This window comes from Cicer arietinum, chromosome 3 (assembly GCF_000331145.2).
Source record: "Cicer arietinum cultivar CDC Frontier isolate Library 1 chromosome 3, Cicar.CDCFrontier_v2.0, whole genome shotgun sequence".
NCBI classification, from domain to species: Eukaryota; Viridiplantae; Streptophyta; class Magnoliopsida; order Fabales; family Fabaceae; genus Cicer; species Cicer arietinum.
The window spans coordinates 72459188-72480172 of record NC_021162.2 but is presented as its reverse complement, the minus strand read 5'-3'; the positions used below and the strand labels follow the sequence as shown (position 1 = coordinate 72480172).

Genomic DNA, 20985 nt, shown 5'->3' with positions numbered 1-20985 from the left:
AGTATGGTGTTGGGTTTAACAAAAAAAATGTATAGTGTTGGGTTTGTTATGCGACGAGTTGGGAAGAAATTTGCTACTTACACCCCCTTAATTTATTGCTACACACATTTTGACATTTAAAATATATTATTATTAATTAACAAAATAATTACTCACAGTAACACCCAAATAAAAACTAACATATATATTAGTTGGTTCTAAGTACTTTTAGGTAAATTGAGTTTTTGTGAGTATGTCAAACTAGTTCGTGTATTTAGTCTACATTTATGCATAATTTTCACGAGCAAGAGAAAAATAAAAATATAAAAAAAAACACTCAAAAGAATGATTGCAAATACAAATAACTTTTGATAAAGTTTTCTTACTTAAAGATGGTACGAGAGAGATATAGTACATGAGATTTTTTTGTGGGGTTTAAACCATTTCTTTCTCGGAAAACATAGTTTAATAATCTAAAGTATAATTGAAAGAAAAATAAAATATAACTAATAATTATTTCGGCTATAATTTAAATATGAGTTATCCTAAATAATTTGTCTTCAATTGAAGCTCATTAATAGTTTGAGGCAGTTATTTTGTTAGTAAAGAATATAATTTGGGAAAACAAAATATGAACTTTGAAAAATAAATAAAAGGTTAGAGATATTTTGTAAATTATAATTAATTAATTGATGTAAGATGGATATAAATAAGATGTCACAACATAATTAGCATAAGATGTTGGAAAATATTTTCTTCGTCTCATAATAATTAAGTCACTTGATCATTTTATACATAGTAAGAAAAGTATATAAATGAAAGAAAAAAAATATGATTTTATCAGATTATAATTGTTATGTATTGATGCATTATCGATGTCATAAATATATAGTGGAAAATATTACATTAAAAATGATACAAGTAATATTAATTAAAAAATATAATTGGGAGAAATGCATTGAAAATTAAAATGATCAATTATTTTGAGACAAATTATTACAAATGAGTCAATTATTTTATGATGGAAGGAGTAATAAATTAAGTTTTAATGTAGTCACTTTTTTACTAGCTTTTGGTGGTTCCATATCTATTTATGTAGATTTTACTTATTTTAGATTCACATGCAAACAAGTAAAAGTAAATACATGAAGAGTGGAATCTCATTCTTTATGACATATAAGATAGAGTGACTAAACTGTATTTTTGTGTGAAAGATTGAATAAATGTGAAGTCTTTATAAAATTATAATTGTCTAAGTTTAGTCTCTATTAAATTTAAATTGGTGTTTAAGTCATTCGTATTATAATAATTTTTAAAATTCGTATTTATCGTCATTTTGTTGAATAGGATAATAGAAGTTTGACTAGAACATATCATGTAGACTTTTTAAATCGTGTGGCATCCACATGGAAACTCACTTCAACTTAATGATTTATTAAATTATTTAAGGGATAAACAAATTAATCTAGATAAAAATAAAAATAAAAATAAAAACAAACATAAAAACTAGAGGATGTTAAACCATTACCCTAATAAACCATAAATCTAATAATCCATCATCTTCCTCCTTTCTTTCTAAAAATCTTCAGGATCATGATGCTTTGATATGCCCTCGACTTAAACTTTAGATTCGTTAATATTTTGGATTAGAGTTGTTCATCTACACTCTATCCACATAATCAACATCCATATAAATATCATTTGTCGTATTCAATTTTTATAACTAGTTCATATAACTGGATTTAATTTCACAAAACTGATTATAAAATATGATATATCTATAACCCGTTTTATAATTAGTTTTGATTTTATAACTTGTTTTGAATTTTATAGCCGATTTTTAAATTTGTAGGCTTAAATATACTTTTGATCATTTATCTTTTATGTAATATTCATTTTTGTCATTTATATTTGTTTTTGTTCATTTCGGTCATTTTTTTTGTCTTTTATCTTTTATAAATAGTGTATTTTTGTTTTTTCATCATAACTCTTTTAAACAACTGTATATTTATTGTCATGAACTATTGAGATCAAATATTGGATCAGTTATAAAGTTAAATGTATAATATTAATAAAGATTGGGTGAAATTACAGTAAACTCTGATAAATATCGTTCGTTTCAAATAGTTTACATAAATTTAAAAACATGCGGAAAAAAAAAACTTAAAGTGCAAGCCTATTATTGAATTATATTTATAAAAAAATTATATTAGATACATATTGATAATTATTAGAATAGATTTCGATGATCTGACGTTACTATAAATTTTGTTGTGACTGTGACAAAGACCAAATTACACTATTTATAAAAGATAAATAATTAAAATAAATATAATATAAAAAATAAAAGACCAAAATTATCTTTGTGTTTGATTTTTAAAAACCAATTTAAAATCAAATTCACAATTTTTTAAACTAATATATAGACATAAAACCGTTATCTTAGTCCATAAATTATCACACTTTATTTAAGTTAGTTCTTAAAGCATATAAATATTCTATAAAGTATATTAATTATGTTAATTTAGTCTTAGTTATTAAAGATGTGACGTACAACCTACAATTTCTTAATGTATTGGATCTATCATTGGCTTTATGTTAACTACTAAAAAGAAGATTAATTCATTTAAATTGATAAAATACAATGAAAAGTAATAATATACAAAGAAATTAATAATATTCAACTTAATAATATATAAAATAATAAAATATCTATAAATATGATCAAATAAAATTAATCTTAATACTCATATATTAAGATTTATAGCATTGGTGATCAAACAATTGAATAAATTTATAATAGATGAAAATTAATATATTAAATTAACATTATAATAAGACAAGAAACTAATCAAACAATATCACATCAAACAATAAACAAAACATCGTCACATACAAAGCAATCATAAAAAATATAAAAGAAAAATCACATCTATATAAAAAGTAATTTATTTAGATAAAGTAAGATTAAAACTATGCATATATGTCATTCCGAATGAAATAATGACTATAAATCTTTCTTTGTTAGATGAAGAAGGAAGAGAGACCAATATGAAATATTGAGAGAGAAGGGCGGCTGGATTTTTTTAGTATTAACTAGATTGTGAGTCTTATTAGAAAAAAGAATTATATTTTATGTTTTAACTATGATATTTGTACACCTTTAATATTTTTATGTTAATTATACATTTTATTTATTCACTATTTATATCAGCTCATTATATCACCAATATATTACATATATCCCATTATTCTTTTTATATATTTTTTTTCTCTTTGATTGTTGCATAGATCCATGAAATATTTTTGTTTATTTTATTGAGATGAGACTTATACAAAAGGTCAGCATAAGGGTACAAACAAATTAAATTGTCAAAATTATTAATTAAAATCCAGAAGTAGCTGGTTGGACCTAACCCAAGTTGCAGAAAGTCAGAGATCAATGGCCGATTCATGTGCTCAGAATGGTCTCTCCTCTTAATACGGTCAGAAAATTATATTCAAATGTATATTATTTTATGTCAACAGAAAAAATATATTGACCTTGAGCGAACAAATACTTAATATTACTCATGAGCCACACGTTTTATAGCAGCTAGCTACCAGGCCGCACCCGCACCATACTCCTCAATTATTTTACTTTGGGTGGGGGCAGGGGGTGAGGGGTGAAAAGGGGGGTGTATTCAAAGTTTGAAAATTTAGACAAGACAAACTCGAACTATTTGGAAAGATAGCAGTTACCGACAAAAAAATTTGTAACACATGATCTCACAACAAACGTGTAATTTAATTTAATAAAAATGGATTACTAGGAAACAATACTAACATAATTGGTCTTATTATTAGAAGAGAAAAATAATTACTTACACACGTTATGAGATTGTTGTAATCATGTTGTACAAAGGTTGTAAACTGTGAAGCTTAGAGGGATTGTGCATGTGCACATTGATATGCATTAACTAATACTATAGCATATGGTAATTTTTTTCTTGTCTTGAGCAAAATTTTAGCAACTCAGTTTTATAGAAAAATAAATAAATATTAATTAATAGTTATTTTAGTTAGAATTTGAATTTGAGTTTATATTGAGTTCAACTACTTTATTTCACAAATGTGATCACAAAATGGATGAATTAATTATATATGGATTGAATTATAATGGATGAATGAAAACAATATACTAATCTATTTAAAAATATTCAATTCGAGACATCTACCACTCATAAAATTCATTTCATCCATCCACCCTCATTTATTCAACGGATATATTAATCAAATCCATCAATAAAATGATATTAATAACAAATTTTTATTATTTCTAAAAATATTTTTATTATTTCTAAAAATACTTTTATTATTTAATAATACAAATATTTAAAATATTATAATTATTTTATTAATAATTTCAATAAATATTATTGGAATTAGTGGTCGGGGCGATGACTAACGGTCGACAATAATAGACAACATATAAAAACCAATGATAGTCATGTCGATTGTTAAAGTTTGTGGTAGTCTATTATATTTTATGAGTAATATTATTGGAATACATAATTTGATAAAAAAAATAAAAAACAAATAATACAAAAGAACTATGCTTTGTTTTTTATAAGATATTAAAGTATTATATTTGTGTTTTATTTTATATCAAACATATTTCATTAACCTTACTCATATTTTATATTTAAATTAATAAAAATATCTGAATTTTAAATTAATTATAATAATTTATAGTTATGTAATATTCGTCAATTTAAAAAAAAACAATGAGTGACTGGATTTCATTAAAAAAACCATCCAATGAATTTTCAAAAAGAATCTTGGACGATTCACTTACCACCCTTATTAATTAAATGAATAAATTGAATTTTAATCTATTAGAAATTTATTGTGTGTTGGAAAGTGAACCTGCATAGTTTGGTGAGATAAGTATTTTGCACTAGAGAATCTAAGTTGGTCATTTAATTATCAAGGTCCCGCGCGGGTTCGTAACTCATTTATTTCTACGCCATTATTTTTCGGATGCCGCATTGATTCATTTTAGTTCAATATTTATATGAAAAAATCTGGTTGAACAGCGTCTCGTATAGTGACTAGTTAGTTTGGTCTATGACTTTGAACATCATATTATATTAACAGCTATGCTCCTTACGTACCTACAAAGTTCATTTTCTAGATGCATGCATAATTTATGCATTTTTTTAAAGAAAAATAAAATCACTCGACAGTGTACGCTACAAACACTTCGTGTAAATTATTTGTACTTTGGAGGTTTAAATAAATATAAAAAAATTACATGATATTAAATAATCATATGTTGAATATTATATATTTAACTAAATTTAAGATATGTTTGAGGAGAAACGAAGGAATCACTGGTTTTTCTTTTTCAAATTAATAAAATTATAAAATATTTCATCAAATAAACTTAAGTGGATTTGAGAGTTAAATGTAAAATGAGCATATAAAGTGTAAGTGATTTGGTCAACCAACATAATATATGGACTAGGATCAATGTTGACAATTTTAATGAAAATCAAAGATACTATTTGAAAGGGGAAATTCACGACCTTAAACAAGTTCAATTTTAAATGACATATATTCGTGTTCTCCTATTTCTATATATAATGAATATTGTTCAAGTGATCACTTTCTTGTTCTAAAAATAAAAATAAAAAACATGAATTTTTACTTCAATAAAACAATGTTAGTAGCCGATAAAGATCTTAATAAATTCAAAGTATAGATTAACGATGAACAACTTATAAAAGTGACCCACCTTAGAAATGAATTGGCATGAAAACTAACATATATAGTATGGTGGAACCTTTAAAAGACATACATTCTCACTGTAAACTTGTTTTATACTGACAACTAAAAATAACTTGTCACGTCGACAAAATATTCAAAACCTGTTTTTAATTTAAAAATCGTTCGATATAATGTGGCTAATTGAATGATTATGATTGAATGATGTTATAAAACAATTTTACATTGTTTGATATACCTTTAAAATCATATAATAATAATATTAATAACAATAATTATTAAAAACAAAAACTTGTGTCAATAATTTGTTGCATAGTGTACTCAATTATCAAGAAGCATTCATCAGAATTAAATTAAATTCCTATCCAAATTACCTATACCTTTTATGGCCAATAGTTGATGCCTCTCTAACTCACTCCTAATTGTCTTAATTTTCAACTAATTTTGTACATCATTTAAATTTGTCTAAGATCGAGAACAACCAGCTAATTAGCCCAATGAATCTATGAAAATTCTAGTAATTAATTAATTAATCTCATATATAATTGGGATATGAAGAAAGAAGATTACTAGGTATGCATGGAGAATTCCTCCAAACCCTAGCATGCATCTTAAGTATCTCACTTGCTTTCTCTTTAGTCTTACTTCCACAATCAACTTGAAGAACCAAACAAAGTTTAGCCACAACACCAAGTTTAAGCATTTCTTGAACAACATTTGGAGTTGCAGAGAACCTTGAAACAGATAACAGAATCCTCACACCTCGATCATTCGCCACGCTCGAAACCCTTAGAATCTTCTTCGATACTACAGCTAGCCCTGCTCCATGTCTCAAAAGTTCAGCTCTTCCTTCAGCACACTGACAAAGATTCTCCAACAAAACCAACATCATTTCATTTGGTTTTCTGTCTTTGCAGTTATCTAACAGAAGTTCTATCAGAACAGAAACTGTTCCTGCTTCAACACCTTTGATTCTGTTTCTTCCCCATGGACAAAGCACAATCAAAGTTTGAAGTGTTGCTTTTGATACTTTGATTGATATTTGATCCTTCAAAACTTGCACTAATTCCATAAAAAGTTCTGTTTTTTGATGTAGTAACTGCACTGGTTCTGCAACTTCTGTCATAGATTTCAGTAAAAATACTGCATAAGCTCTTGATTCAAAGAAACCCTTCTGCATAACTTTTGTTAATGATTCAATGAATTCACCGTTTCTGAAACATAACAGAGTTTTCAACCCAGATTCAGAAACATGAAGATTATGAAGTATGCTTAATGATTCATCAACAGGGTTATTCTCTGTTAATAAAGATGCAGAATTGTGATCAATGTTGTCTATTACAACCGATGCTAAGAATTCAACAACACCTGCATCTTCCATGATGCGTTTATTTGTTTCACTGCCAGAAGCAATGGATCGAAGTCTTTTGAGGGATTTAATTTGCATGAGAGGTGATGAATTATGAGAAGAAGCTTCATTGATGAGTTTTGTGATTTGTGTTTTGTTGATTGGTGGTTTTGGAGTTGGAATCCTTTCAATGCCTTGTGAAGCATTTAATGTACACCATGCTTGGATTAATCTTCGAAGTGTGTGATTTGGTGTTAGATCAGTTGAATCTTGTAGTTGTTGTTTTGTAACAGGACATGTAATGTTTTTCTTTGAAAAGAGCCATTTTTCGATGCTTTCTCTGTCGTAGGTTATGCCTGTGGAGACAGTGACTGGATCCTTCATGATTTCTAATGATATTGGGCAGACAAAGAAAGATGGAACTTCAATCTCGTGATCTTGATCCATGTGTTGAAGAGAAAGGAAAATATAGAATGATGAATATGAGATGGTTTGATAGTTTAGCAATGAAGAGATGAGAGAGGGGGGTGAAGGTGTTATATATAGAAAAAAGCGTGTGATAAATGTGGGAATATTGATCATATGGGATATAGTCAAAAGACGCGAAAAATGATACTATTGGATAGCCTCCATTCAATAGAGAGAGAGAGAGTGTGCACGATGACTATTCAACATAACATGGTGATTGAAATATTGGAATGGCTCAATTAATAACAACTTTAATTAATTCATTTACTAGCTCGTCAACGCCAACTAGAACAAAAACGAAGAAAAAACACCAAACATTCATTAATAGGCACATGTGGGATATGCTGTTTGACAGCTTCTATATGGTTCTTTTTACATGCAACTGTTTCGTTGGTGTTTTTTTTTTCCCTTTTTTTACCAAAGATGACTTCTTCTTCTTTTTTTTTTTTTTTTTTTTAATTAAAAGATGCTCCACATTTTAACTTAAGATAATTGTGCAATTTTATACAAATATATTGTTTTGGCACACTTCAAAAGTAAAGAAGGCTTAAAAATATTCCTTTAAAGAGATTTTTTATGAGGAATAATTTAAAGAAGTCTTATTTATCTTATTTTAGAAGTTCAGTTTGTCTTATAATTTTTATTTATATATACTACTAATACATATTGGTTATTTTCGTCAATATAACACTAATATCGCTATTCCAAAAAACTCTAAACATTCGCCCAATGTTTATAACTTGCATGCTATAATTCATATCTAATCAATTTAATAAACTTAATATATAGTTTTTTTTTACTCAAATAAACTTATTACATAGAGAAACAATAATCAACAAATACAAAAATTCACAGTTCAACCACACTAAGAATAATAATAAAAAAAAATTAAGTCTAATTTAAAATAAACACAAATTTATTGGTATTTTTCTTGTATTCTACAGTTAATGATGAAAGTATATAGTTGTTTGATAATAAAAATACAAATTTACTAGGCAACGAAAATTAACTTTAAAACCTTGATTTTCACAACTATAATAAAAGACCAACTTGGTATTAATGAAATATAAGCCTGATTTTTTAGATGGGATATTTGAGTGTTTTGAAATAATTAACTTTAATAATTAACTTTGAAATAATTTTGAATTTTTCTGTGTTTGAGATTGAATTTTTTATAGAAATTTTAGATTTTTCTGAATTTTGATAGTTAAATTTTTTCGGACAAAAAAATATGATTATTAACGATATTAATATTCTATTAATGAAAAAGACCAACTTATATTAACATACATAAATTGAAAGGTAAATTTGATTACACTTACCATTTTAAATTAGTTACGAGAAGACAAAAAATATATTTAGGTTTTTAATTTCATTGATCATCAATTATATTTAATAATAAAATAAATATTAAAAACAATTATCGTTTTTCAAAAATCACATTCCAAATCTATTGATCCAAACAAATCAAGTGGAGTGGCAGTCATTAATAATATTTGTGTAAATGTAATAAATAGTTGAAAAATGCCTCCAAAGAAGGCGGTGACTACTAGCTACAAGTCAACTAGATTGCGTAGGGTAAGTAACATTTTTTTTTCACCTTTAGATAGTAGAGTTACACTAGTTTTAAAACAAACCCTCTTGCATTGAATTTATCCTCATTCACTCTCAAAATGACACATGCAAGAAAATCAACCACCACCATCACCGAATCGAAATAGCGTCACTCTTCTCAACGCTGCCACTAATACCATCCTTGCTTCCCCTTAAATATTCTATTGTGCTTGTGCACCAATTATTTGTACATATCAGACTAAATACAAAAAATAAATATTTGAAAAATAAAATAATTGACTTTTCCGTAAGTAATAGTTGTATCCCAGCATTAACTAGAAAAAGTTGCAGTTTATCTAAAATAGTAGTAGTATTTGTATTTGGCGGCTGGTCGACAAAGTGAAATGTTTATTGACTAAAATATTTCGACCGTGTTGTGTAACTAATGTATGTGTGTGTAAACTGTAAAGTGTGAAGATAGAAACAAAATCGGATGTGGAAGATGAAGAAGGTTCAATTTTAATGTTGCGCAAAGGTAAAGGCCGCCTAGAGCCTCAAGTTGTCTCACTTTCGTGTCCTGTCATGTGCCCTCTTAAAGTCTATTTGGTTGGGATGACAAAAGATAAATATACGTCACAAACAGCTCAGAAGATAAACATAATCTAAATATTTCAAGTTATAATGCGAACCTCTTATTAATAATAATACGTGAAAAATATATTACATTTAATTTACTCTTTTTATCTCATTTTAAAAATGTTGTTTTAATATAAATATTATTCACAATTTTCAAAAAATATATATAATTTCCTGTAACATAAGTAATTGAAATTGAGTAATTTAATATTATTTATGTTCATATATACACATTATGATAATTAATAAAAGTTAATAGTAATATTATATTTATTGATAAATAATATTATTTTTACAATTTTTTAAAAAGAAATAATTAATTAATTTATGTATTATATTATTTATTATTGATTGTAGAAAAATATATAAATTAAGGGAATTTAATATTAGAGGTAGTTAAAAGATATTTATTAGGTAAAATTTGTTAGATTAATTATATCAATAGTATTATATAAAAGTGCATCATACTTTAATTGTGTAACGTTTTTTCAAATAATTATTTCAAGTTTTACTTTTATCTTTAATTATTTATCTCTTTTTTAGATTCAACCATAATTCTTAACATGGTATCGGAACAATAATAATTATTTTGTTATATTCTTTTTTCAATTTTTCTTTATGCTTTCTTCTTCCTTTTGAATACAAATTTGTGATTCTTTATTATTTCTCAATTTGGTTGTATAATATTTGTAGATTCATGATTGAAGATGTTTTGTAATTTATGAAACAATTATTTGAAAGTTTAATTGTTAATTAATCATTCTTCTTTATTGATATATTTTACTATGATTTCATTATCTTTAACCATTGTTAGCTTTTTCTTTATGCTTCTACCATATGGTAGTAAATTAATTATCATATAATTTTCTTTGTTCATTTATCCTATATGTGGTATTAGATATTTCTAATTTTTCTTGTGCTTCCATTATATGATTGTTAAACTTTGTTGGTCAAATTTGACATTTGAAGATCTAATATTAGAATTCTAGATTTTATATTGGAGTGAGTGCCATAGAGACACCGGAAATTTTCGACGAAAGTTATGCATCTCGGCTGCTACCACTTTCTAAATTAATTTTGTAGTTTAGCCAATATGATTACAACTTGTATTATTTTTCTTGTAATTTTTTTTCATTAGTTTTATTGTATTTAACTTTTTCTTGTATTGTTCATCCCAAATTGAAAATGTTGTTACATACTTTCAACTTGCAGGAGACTATTATAAGTAGTTAAAAGATCCTTATGGTTAGGTGAAATTTGTTAGATAAGTTACATTAATAACACTATTTAAAAGCGCATCATATTCTAATTGTGTAACATTCTTTCGATAATTATTTCAAATTTTATTTTTATCTCTAATAATTTATCTCTTTCTTGAATTTAACCATTATTTTTAACATTTAACAAAAAATAATTAATGCAATTAATTCAAACATCATCATATAAAAAGAAAATAGATAATTTTTTTAAATATAATCTTATATTTATGAACAAATATATCCTTTTAATTTTATTAGTGATGTGTGTTACTTGTTATATTTAATGCGTATGTATACATATTTAATATAAATAATTTTTATATTATAAATTAATTACATGTTTTATTATAAAAAAAATATTTTTTATTATGACTTATTTTAAATCAGACATGTGTTTGATTGGGACGTATGAACAACTTAAACTTTTTTAATTTTAAAAGAAATACACATTAATATAGAGAAAGAGTATTAAAAATTCGAATTTGAGCAAATAATATATGAAATATTCTTAGATCGGTGTTACATAAGGTGTACTTTTATATTGAGAATATATAATAATCAAACAGATAAAAACTTAAATTTGAACACGCTGGTGTTTTATTTTTATTTTATGGCACAATTAACACGAAAAAAATGAGTGGCAAATAATTTAATAGAAAACGAGTGTGAAACAAAAAGGAGATAAAACTGCTTTATAGAAAGAACAAAAAAAAAAGCAGTGAAGATAAAAAGAAAACCGGTGATGATGAATACAATGACGCACGCAGCTGGTGATTGTCGGCTACGAAATATAGCACGTTGTAACTATATAAAAAAAAACTTACAGCTACAATACAATACTGGGGAATTCATACTTATCCAAATTGCTTAATTGGTTTTTATTTTAACAGGGTTTTCTTTTATAAAAAAAAATCAATATTGTAATGTTGGACTATGATATATACATATTAATTCATTCAAATTCACATAGTACATCATATACAAGTTTAATATCACTAAAATTGAAAAAATATGAATCTACAAGAATATTTATATAATCTAAATTAATAATATAAATCGTACAATACTTATAAATAATTTAATAAAATCAAAATAATTAAAATATTTATACTGTTAGATATATAATGTTAACAATTTAGTCATTGATTAAATTAATAATTAATTAAAATTAATTTATCAATTTAAATAAAACGAATATTACAATAAAATAAAAAAATTCAATAAATATTATATCAAAATATAAAATAAAAAACGTTAATTTGAGACAGCAAAATTATAAATATAAAAAAAATAAAATTTGTGTGAAATGATTTATTTAATGTAAGAGCTGAAAAAGATAAATTTAGATATATAATTGACTTATCTCCCTAGAAAAACTTAAAGATATATTACTTTTAAAACTCGTTTTTGATATGTGAAAAAAGGAAAACTAAATAAAATTAAAAATCGTTTGTTTATACAAATTTGTGTCAAAATAATAATTGCTTTTTTCTTAAGAAGAAACTATATTCTGTACAAAGAGCATAAGAGAGGTGTATTTAATTAAGGGTTAATTTGTTACTATCGAGAAAATAGAGAGAATTTAATAAATGAAAGGAAAGGGGAGATAATTTTTTTAAACAAATTCTGTTTTACATTCGAAATTCATATATACGCGAATATATTTGGTTTTTATAATATAGGTAATGTTAATTAGTTTTTTGTTAAGGAAACTAAAAAAAAAAATTACACTTTTTATAATTTTAAAATATAAATTATACAATTTTTAATATATTTTTTCTACATTTAAACTCTTAATAAGTGCTTTGAGACAATTGTTACAATTTTCCTTTAATTAGCAATTAAATAATTTTTTTAAGAGTTTCTATTATTTAAAAATTTATAATAACTAAATATTATTTTACAAAACTCGGATAAATAAAATTTAACTTTTTTATATTTATAATAGTTAATATTAAATATTTTTATGTTAAAATTTGACGATAAAACATTATTTTTTCTTATGAAATTATATTTTTTTAAATAAAAAAGTTGATAAATAGGTTTTGATTTATAAAAATAATCAAAAATTTATTCATTTAAGAAACAACGTACTAAAATCTTTAAATTTGTGAATTTGTGAATGCATCTTAGGAACTCACATTTTTTAAATCTTTTGCATTTTGTTGAAAGAAAAAAGAGTAGAATTTTAATAGAGATATTTGTAAGATCTAACTTTACCCGAATGCCGACATTGTTAAGCTATAACTTAATAACATTTTTTATAGTTAATTATGTATAAATTTCTTTACTATTTTATCTCCATATAAAAATAATTTTAATAAAAAATATAAAATTAATTATGTTTAATAATTGTAATATTTATTATCACTTTAAATAAAAATAAAAAGGTATTTGAATCCAAAAATGAAATACATATTATCTAACTTCTAAATCTTTAATAAATATGATATCTAGTAGATTTTACTTTATTTAATAATTCAAAATGATCAAAATATTGGCACTTTTAATGCACATTCAATGCACATAGGCACTTTTTGTTGACCGTCGTGTCTACATTTAATGCACATAGGTACTTTTTGGAAAAGGTTGAAAATTTTGGTTTTCAATTATAAAAGTTATCATTTGAGAATAAAACTTTTTTCGAAGTAAAATAAAGATTATAAATTGTTTATTTATTTATTTTTAAAATATATTTTTACTTAAGTTTTAAAAAGTCAAAATCACAAAAATAAACTTATATTTTTTTTCAAACTAACACATATTTTTGAAGGTCATCGATCACTAATTTGACATTGTAGATCAGCACTACTTTAATTCCATCTAATAGTTGATCATAATTTCGATCTCCTATTTAAGTATTTTTATAGAATAAAAAAATTATGCTTTTGTAATTATTTAAATATTATTTTTTTAAAAATTATTAATAATTCAATTGTAATTAAGATTTTTCTAGAAAAATTATTTCAATCTTTTTACTAAAAAAATAAAAATTAAAACAAGACTATTTAATTTATCATATGAATTATTAGATTTCAAATAATATTTTAATAATTTTAATTTAAATAAACTTTTATATTATTCTATAAGATGTAAATACATTAAAAAATAAATAAATATCTTCAACTGACTCAGTATTATATTATTTTATTTTAATTCAAGGAGATATTGTAAAAGAAATTATTTGAATATAATTTTAATTAAGTATTTTATTGTACTTTAATATCTATATATGTTTTAACTATCATTACTAAAGTTAAAAGATTTAGTGCCGTAAAAAAATTAGAATTTTAGTCGATTGCTCATCTCAACCCCCTTATAACCACTAATATATATATATATATATATATATATATATATATATATATATATATATATATTAGTGGTTGTACCATGTTACATAGTGAGAAATAAGAACTCGGTTTTGATTCTAAAAACAATGTTAATCGATTTTTATAAACAAATTATCTTTTTCCTTTTTTATTTATTTTAACGGGTTAACAATAATAATATTCTCATAGTTACGTAATATAAAATTATTTTGAAAGAGCTTGTTGAATAATTATATTTTTATCTTTGGTAAATAAATAATTAAGGACAACATATCTTCTTACGTTTTAAATCTGTCTTTATTTTATTTATTCTTTGATATTTCGTTGCATTTTCTAAGTTCATTAGTGTGATAGATGATAGTCCATGACTCAATTTGTGATACTTAAATAATGGTACATGACGAGTTTATGGAGATCTTAATTGTCTGTAGTTTATGGAACTAATGGACAACATTTGTCAACAATTAAAATTATGAATAAGCTCATAAGTATGTGACATCAAAATTGATATTTTTATTATATGTTTAGGTTTAATTATTATTTTTGTTGTAATTTTTATTATGCTAATAATTTTTTAAATTGGATGAGTTTATAACAACACTAGATAAAAAAATAGTGGTTTAACCAAAAGTATTAAAACTCAATTGAAAAATGAAACACAAAACTCAAAACCAAATTTCATTCTTTAAAATTTTAAAATATAAACCCAAAAACTAACAAGTGCAGGCCTTAGATTGTGATAAAGCGCTATTAAATCATAAAGAGTCAAATTTTGGTATGAGTTTGTACTTTTCTCAAAGACAATCTATAATTCCTCTCTCTCAAAAAAAAAAAAAAAAAAACAGACAATTTATAATTCCAACAAACAATTTTACTGTCCGGTTTAATCCTTTTGCAAAGTCTACTCTTGGTATTCTTTTCAGGTAAATTGCTAACATTTGCTCTAAGAATATATTAAAAAAAAATAATTTTATTTATTTTTAAATTCTTTGATTTAAAACATATATTAGCAACGCCCTTTTTCTAAAAGTAGCATGGTGGTGCTGGACAATTAGAGGTCTATGAGAAGGAGGGTGGTCTCTAAGATGTCTCGTGTGTGTAAATGAGAAAAATGATACTGTCTTTTTTATATATAATAAATTATGCCCATGGCCTTTTAATCATTAATAAGTAATCTATAAAAATCAATAAAATAATCATTCTCGATAAAAATCAAAATAATTTTTTTTAACAAATAGGCAAATAAAATTTCATTAATTTTAATTTAGAAAACACATCTCTACGTATACGACAATACCAAAAGTAGTTAATAGTATTGTTATTCTATAAGCTATACATAAGAAAAATAAGTAAATGTCTGCAAAGTATGTAGTATCAATTGTCAGGGAACTTCCAACACAACTATAAAAGATACACAATGTTATATGAGATAGGGAACTTACAACATATCTTTAAGATCCACAATGTTATATGAGATAGTGTTCCACCGTAAAAATCAACATAAAGATAAAATAAAGGTAGTAGAGATAAATGTTGTATTTGATGTATTGAAAAATTAGACAAGATAAAATATTTCATGATCACTTGAGAGAGAGAGAGTTAAGATAACACTTATATAAAAAAGATGGAAGAAATTCAATTTAATATGTTTATGTAATTGGAGAGGAGATTTGTAAATTATGAAGATAGTCAAATTGCTAAAATTGCTAGAGGTAGAAGAAGATTTAGAACGATATAAAAGAAACTATTAAAAAAAACTTATAGATTAATGAGCTGAAAATAAATAAACTTATAGAATGTTGTATATTCAAATTTTGGTCTTTTTGTTTTATTTAAGTATTAAATAATAATATATTTTAAGGGTTACTGTTAAAAAAAAAACTGCATGTAAGTAACTGCAAAAATAAAACTGTAAAACAAATCTAGCACACATAAAAAAAAACTGCACAAAAAAGCTGAAAAAAAAAATATAAAACTGCTACAAAATAACAGGACAATAACATAATTACACAAAAAAATGATAATAGTTTCGCGAGAAAAATATTTAATAATCTTTTATTTTTTATTTTTTTCCTCATTCTTTCAATTTTGCACGCTATTAAAAAATATAGGATAAATATTTATTAATAATAAATATAAAAAAATATTGTATTTTTAATAAAATTACATGACTAATAAGTATAAAAAATGACATGATAAATGTTTGTTGGTTTTTTTTCTTCTTCTTTCTTTCAATTTCAAACACTATTAAAAAAACATGAAACAAATATTTGTTAGTGATAGCTATAAAAAATTACACAAAACAAATATAGTGAGTGTTAAATATAAAAATTTTAGTTTAAGTATTTGCTACTAATACCTAAAAAAGTACGAGACAAATATTAAAAAAGTACGGGATAAATCGTTGTCATTGATAAATACAATCAAAATATTGGATAAATATTTTTCTCTAATACACAAAAAAAATATTGCCAATAATAAATATTTTTCTCTAATATATAAAATATTGAATAAATATTTGTCATTCATAAATAAAATAAGATTTTTTGTTTAAATCTACACGATACACATGTAAAATATCAACAATGTGTCATCCGTGCAATATCATGAGTTTCTTGCTAGTATATGATAAAACGTTATGTTGTTGTTTGACTCACTTAGTCCACTCTATTTAGTGGGATAAAATTTGTTGTTGTCTACAAAGTACGAAATCCTAAGTATTATAAAACTTGATTTTGATTCAACGATTAAAAACAATTTTATAACTTTTAATTCTTCGAATAAATTTTCATAACATAGACAATAAAATTCCTCATATTTTAAGGATTCTAAATGCAATCTTATGGCTTGATGCTTACAAATAGTAAATCTTAAAATGTTTAGATATATACTCAATTTTAGTTGTGTCTATTTATTTATTTATTTATTTATTTATTTTTTGTGTTTTTTTTTTATATTTTGTGGGATTTGATAAAATTGAAGGTATTGTTCATAGTATTTGACACGAAAATTAATGATTGTGTACCTTTCATGGTTGCCAGTGTCCATAACCTTTATGGTTGAGAAAATACTGCAGAAAGATTATTGTCATCTACCGGGTGAAGTGGTGGCCAAAGTTAATCTAACCTAATGGGATATTCTGAATTTGTATTCATTAGGTAAGAGTAACTAGGGCCAATGTGTCAAATAAGTTTGATACCAAAGGGAGTCTATCACAATATTGTGGTGTTCTCGAAGTATAATTTTTTCCAACATTATTGTCTTGTTCGTTCTTAAGAGTGTTTCAATATGTTTACTCAATCATTACAATTAATAATAAAACGATAGTACTGAGTGTCGAATTCAATGATTACATTTTACTATCGAGCCATTTTTAATTACTAAAATTGAACAAAAAGTTTTTGAATTGATTGAAATAATATTTAAAATTAACAAGAGTAATATAATTGAAGTTTTATAATAACAAAAATGTTATGGGTAAGTTTCACTTCGAATCCAACATTGGTTTCTAATTTGATCATAGTTACTAAATTCCTTTATTGAACTATTATGGAATTCTCTTTATTATTGTAACTCTAATGTCTTAGTGACAGAACCTTTAATTCCAAAGTAACCCTTAATTTCTTAGTGAATTTAAGATCAAAATTAAGTTTTACACTACAAAAATTCTCTTATTAAACTATTGCATCTGCAATTAATTCACTTGGTTTCATGACATGCATCTATCCCTATAATACAATATCATGAATTTCTCATCTCAAGCATTCGTAAAGTCCACTTCTGTTTCAAAATACGAATCGTAAAACATTTTAAAGGTGATCAAACAAGAAAAAACATTAAGCACATATATGAGAAAAACAATTCAATAAAACTTGTTCATATAACTCGAAGGGTTTCATCTTGTTTCACTCATCCCTAACAAATAAGGTTTGGTTACTCAAGACAAAGATACAAAAGATAGACATTAAAGAAGAATTATAAGAAAGATTCATGAATGATTCTTGATAAAACTTCTCGAATTGTGTTAGAAAAAGTCGTATATAAGTTTCTCTGTTAGAATACAAGTTTCCAACTTCCCAATAGTCAAAAGATACCTAAAAAGCGAAGAGAAAAAAACGTATTTTTATACATTAAGTCGCGTGCCACACGCTCCAGGTACGAGATTTGTGCTTGACGTGCAATTTGACAGAGTTAGTGATGCGGAAATGCACCATAGGTGTACATTTTGCGCTTCAGACGCAAAATGCAAAATCTATTTTGTCTTACGCATACGGCATTTTTCTCCTCTTTTGAGTCCAAATTAGATTCTGGTGTCTTTATTAAAGTTGTAGCTATAAATATTAACTTTCATTTGTATTTGATTTGACTCCAATTGAACATCTACAACTCGAGACATGGCTGAAATATTTCATATAGGTCATGTTGATTTCTCATCAAAATTCATCATTGCATTAAAACAAATAAACAACACAAAACTACGAAAAAATCTCTACTTAATCAAGTAAATAAGAACATAAACATTTCATTAAATTCAAGAACTAAAATCAACAAAATATATCAAATAACTCTTCAAATTAACTAATGATTAAAGATAAATAAGACTAAAAGTAAAGGAAAAATATGCATATGATGAAAAGTAATCAGTTCTCGTGATCATCTCACAGTAACAGATTTTAGTATGGAATGTTCAACGTCGATTTAAGATCATCTTTAATGTAGTATGTTAGAGTGACATACTTAATCCACAATTTTTTTTTGTTATGATAAATTTAAAACAAAAGGATGATATATCAATTTAAGGTAGATAATACTCTATAGCTCACTTTACACTTAAAAATGAAGTAATCAATAATTTATATGATACAAGTTAGCTTGCTATGCACTCATCTCGAGATCGTCATAACCATTTAAGAAAAGGGGTACTATAGCCCATCCACACAAAAAAACTCAATTAGAAGTTTAGTTTTGACATTGCATACAAATATTAGAAGCCTACTTTCTAGTCAAAATATAAAAACAAAAACTTTAAGTTACTATAAATTTATGCACTTTCACATGGTGTGGTTGTTTCAAGGTATCAAATTATAGAGTAATGATACTTGTATATTTAATTTTGTATATAATTATTTAATATTTTATTTTTTCTATTTTTTTGTCACATTATTAATATATAAAATCTATTATATGATTATATCTATTTTTTTCTTTTTCTTTTTAAGATGTATAGTCGGTGTGTTAACGTCAAAGATTTTTTCAGATATATATTCCTTACAACGGTTATTTTAGGAACAACATTCCAATTTATGTGTTTGGTAAGAATTTTGATTTCTTAATAATGTTTTTAAAACTTGGTAAATTATAAAGAAATTTATTTAAAAAGTGAGTGGTAGTGGAAACTTATAGTTATTTAAGTTTTATTCTCATGGGAATGTTAGTTTCCACACTCTAATCGGGGAATAACAAGATACAAAAATTTGTGTAACTAACATTCCTTAGAATAAAGAATACCTACCTATGAATAATTTTTCAAAACTTGAAGCTAACATATAGTAATAGAAATATTACATTTCCAATCCCACCTTCTAAGGAACAACATTATAATATATTTTTTGGTCAAAAGGGAATAACATTATAATAAGTGTATTTGTTTGAAGATTTATAGTGGGTAGCTTCTTCACATACGCCCCCTGCTTTGGGCTCTCCCTTGCAGAATTTATAGCACATACACCTATTCCGATTGCGCACCCCTCCTTTAGAGTCCAATCGACATATATTTATATATTTAATTTTTAAATTAAAAGTTAAATAAATTTTTAATTATATTTTTTATTAATTTATAATTATAATAATTAAATATTATTTATTAAAGTATCAATGTAATATTTTTTTTTTAATTTTTATTATTCTTAATAGTAAATATTGAATATTTTTACCATAAAATTATATAAATAATAAAATGTGTTTTCTTACGAAATAATATTTTTAAGATAGAAAAGTCAACAAATAAATCTTTAATTCATAAAAATTGTCTTTTATTTATTAATTTATAGAGCGAATATACCAAAATCCTTTTAATTGTGAATGTATCATAAAAGTTTCTTTATTTTTATCCAACAATTAAATTTTTATCCTTTATCTTTTAACTAATCTCTAACGAGTATTTTGGTAGACACACACAACATAATATGATTCATTCTGAATTAGTATTTAAAAATTATTTAAAATTCTATCAACGAGTGATAATATTTTTGAAAAATAAAAGTTTACGATCCTCCTTGTTCTTATGATTTAGATTGTGATCTAGTTAGTGTCGATTTGACAAATTTAATTTTAAAAGATCCATATTTATTTTTTTGTTGTTTTTATCAAAGCGATATTAATCGTGTCACTTTTTCAATTCTTAAAAAAAGACTAAAGTAATAGATCTTTAAATTCAAGTTCAATGACAATACTATAAAAAGTTCCACGGTGTTTGAAGTAACTTTGTCTTCAATACAATCTAGTATCAAATAGGAATGATGTTTGTGGTGCAATTTAAATAATTATGAAGTATATATATCTAATCTAAATATTAAAATAATCATCATTCAGTTGACATGTCTAAATATATGATTCGACATTAAAGTAAGAAGTTTAAAGA

The 20985-nt window shown here is 24.5% G+C and overlaps 1 protein-coding gene across 1 annotated transcript; it reads right to left on the bottom strand.

Moving 5' to 3' along the window:
• Nucleotides 1–6029: 6029 nt before the first annotated feature.
• LOC101504462 (E3 ubiquitin-protein ligase PUB22) lies at nucleotides 6030–7621 on the bottom strand. The gene has a single exon (XM_004494197.4). The coding sequence runs from the start codon at nucleotides 7541–7543 to the stop codon at nucleotides 6284–6286; it is 1260 nt and encodes a 419-aa protein (XP_004494254.1). The 5' UTR covers nucleotides 7544–7621; the 3' UTR covers nucleotides 6030–6283.
• Between the last annotated feature and the right edge of the window lie 13364 nt (nucleotides 7622–20985).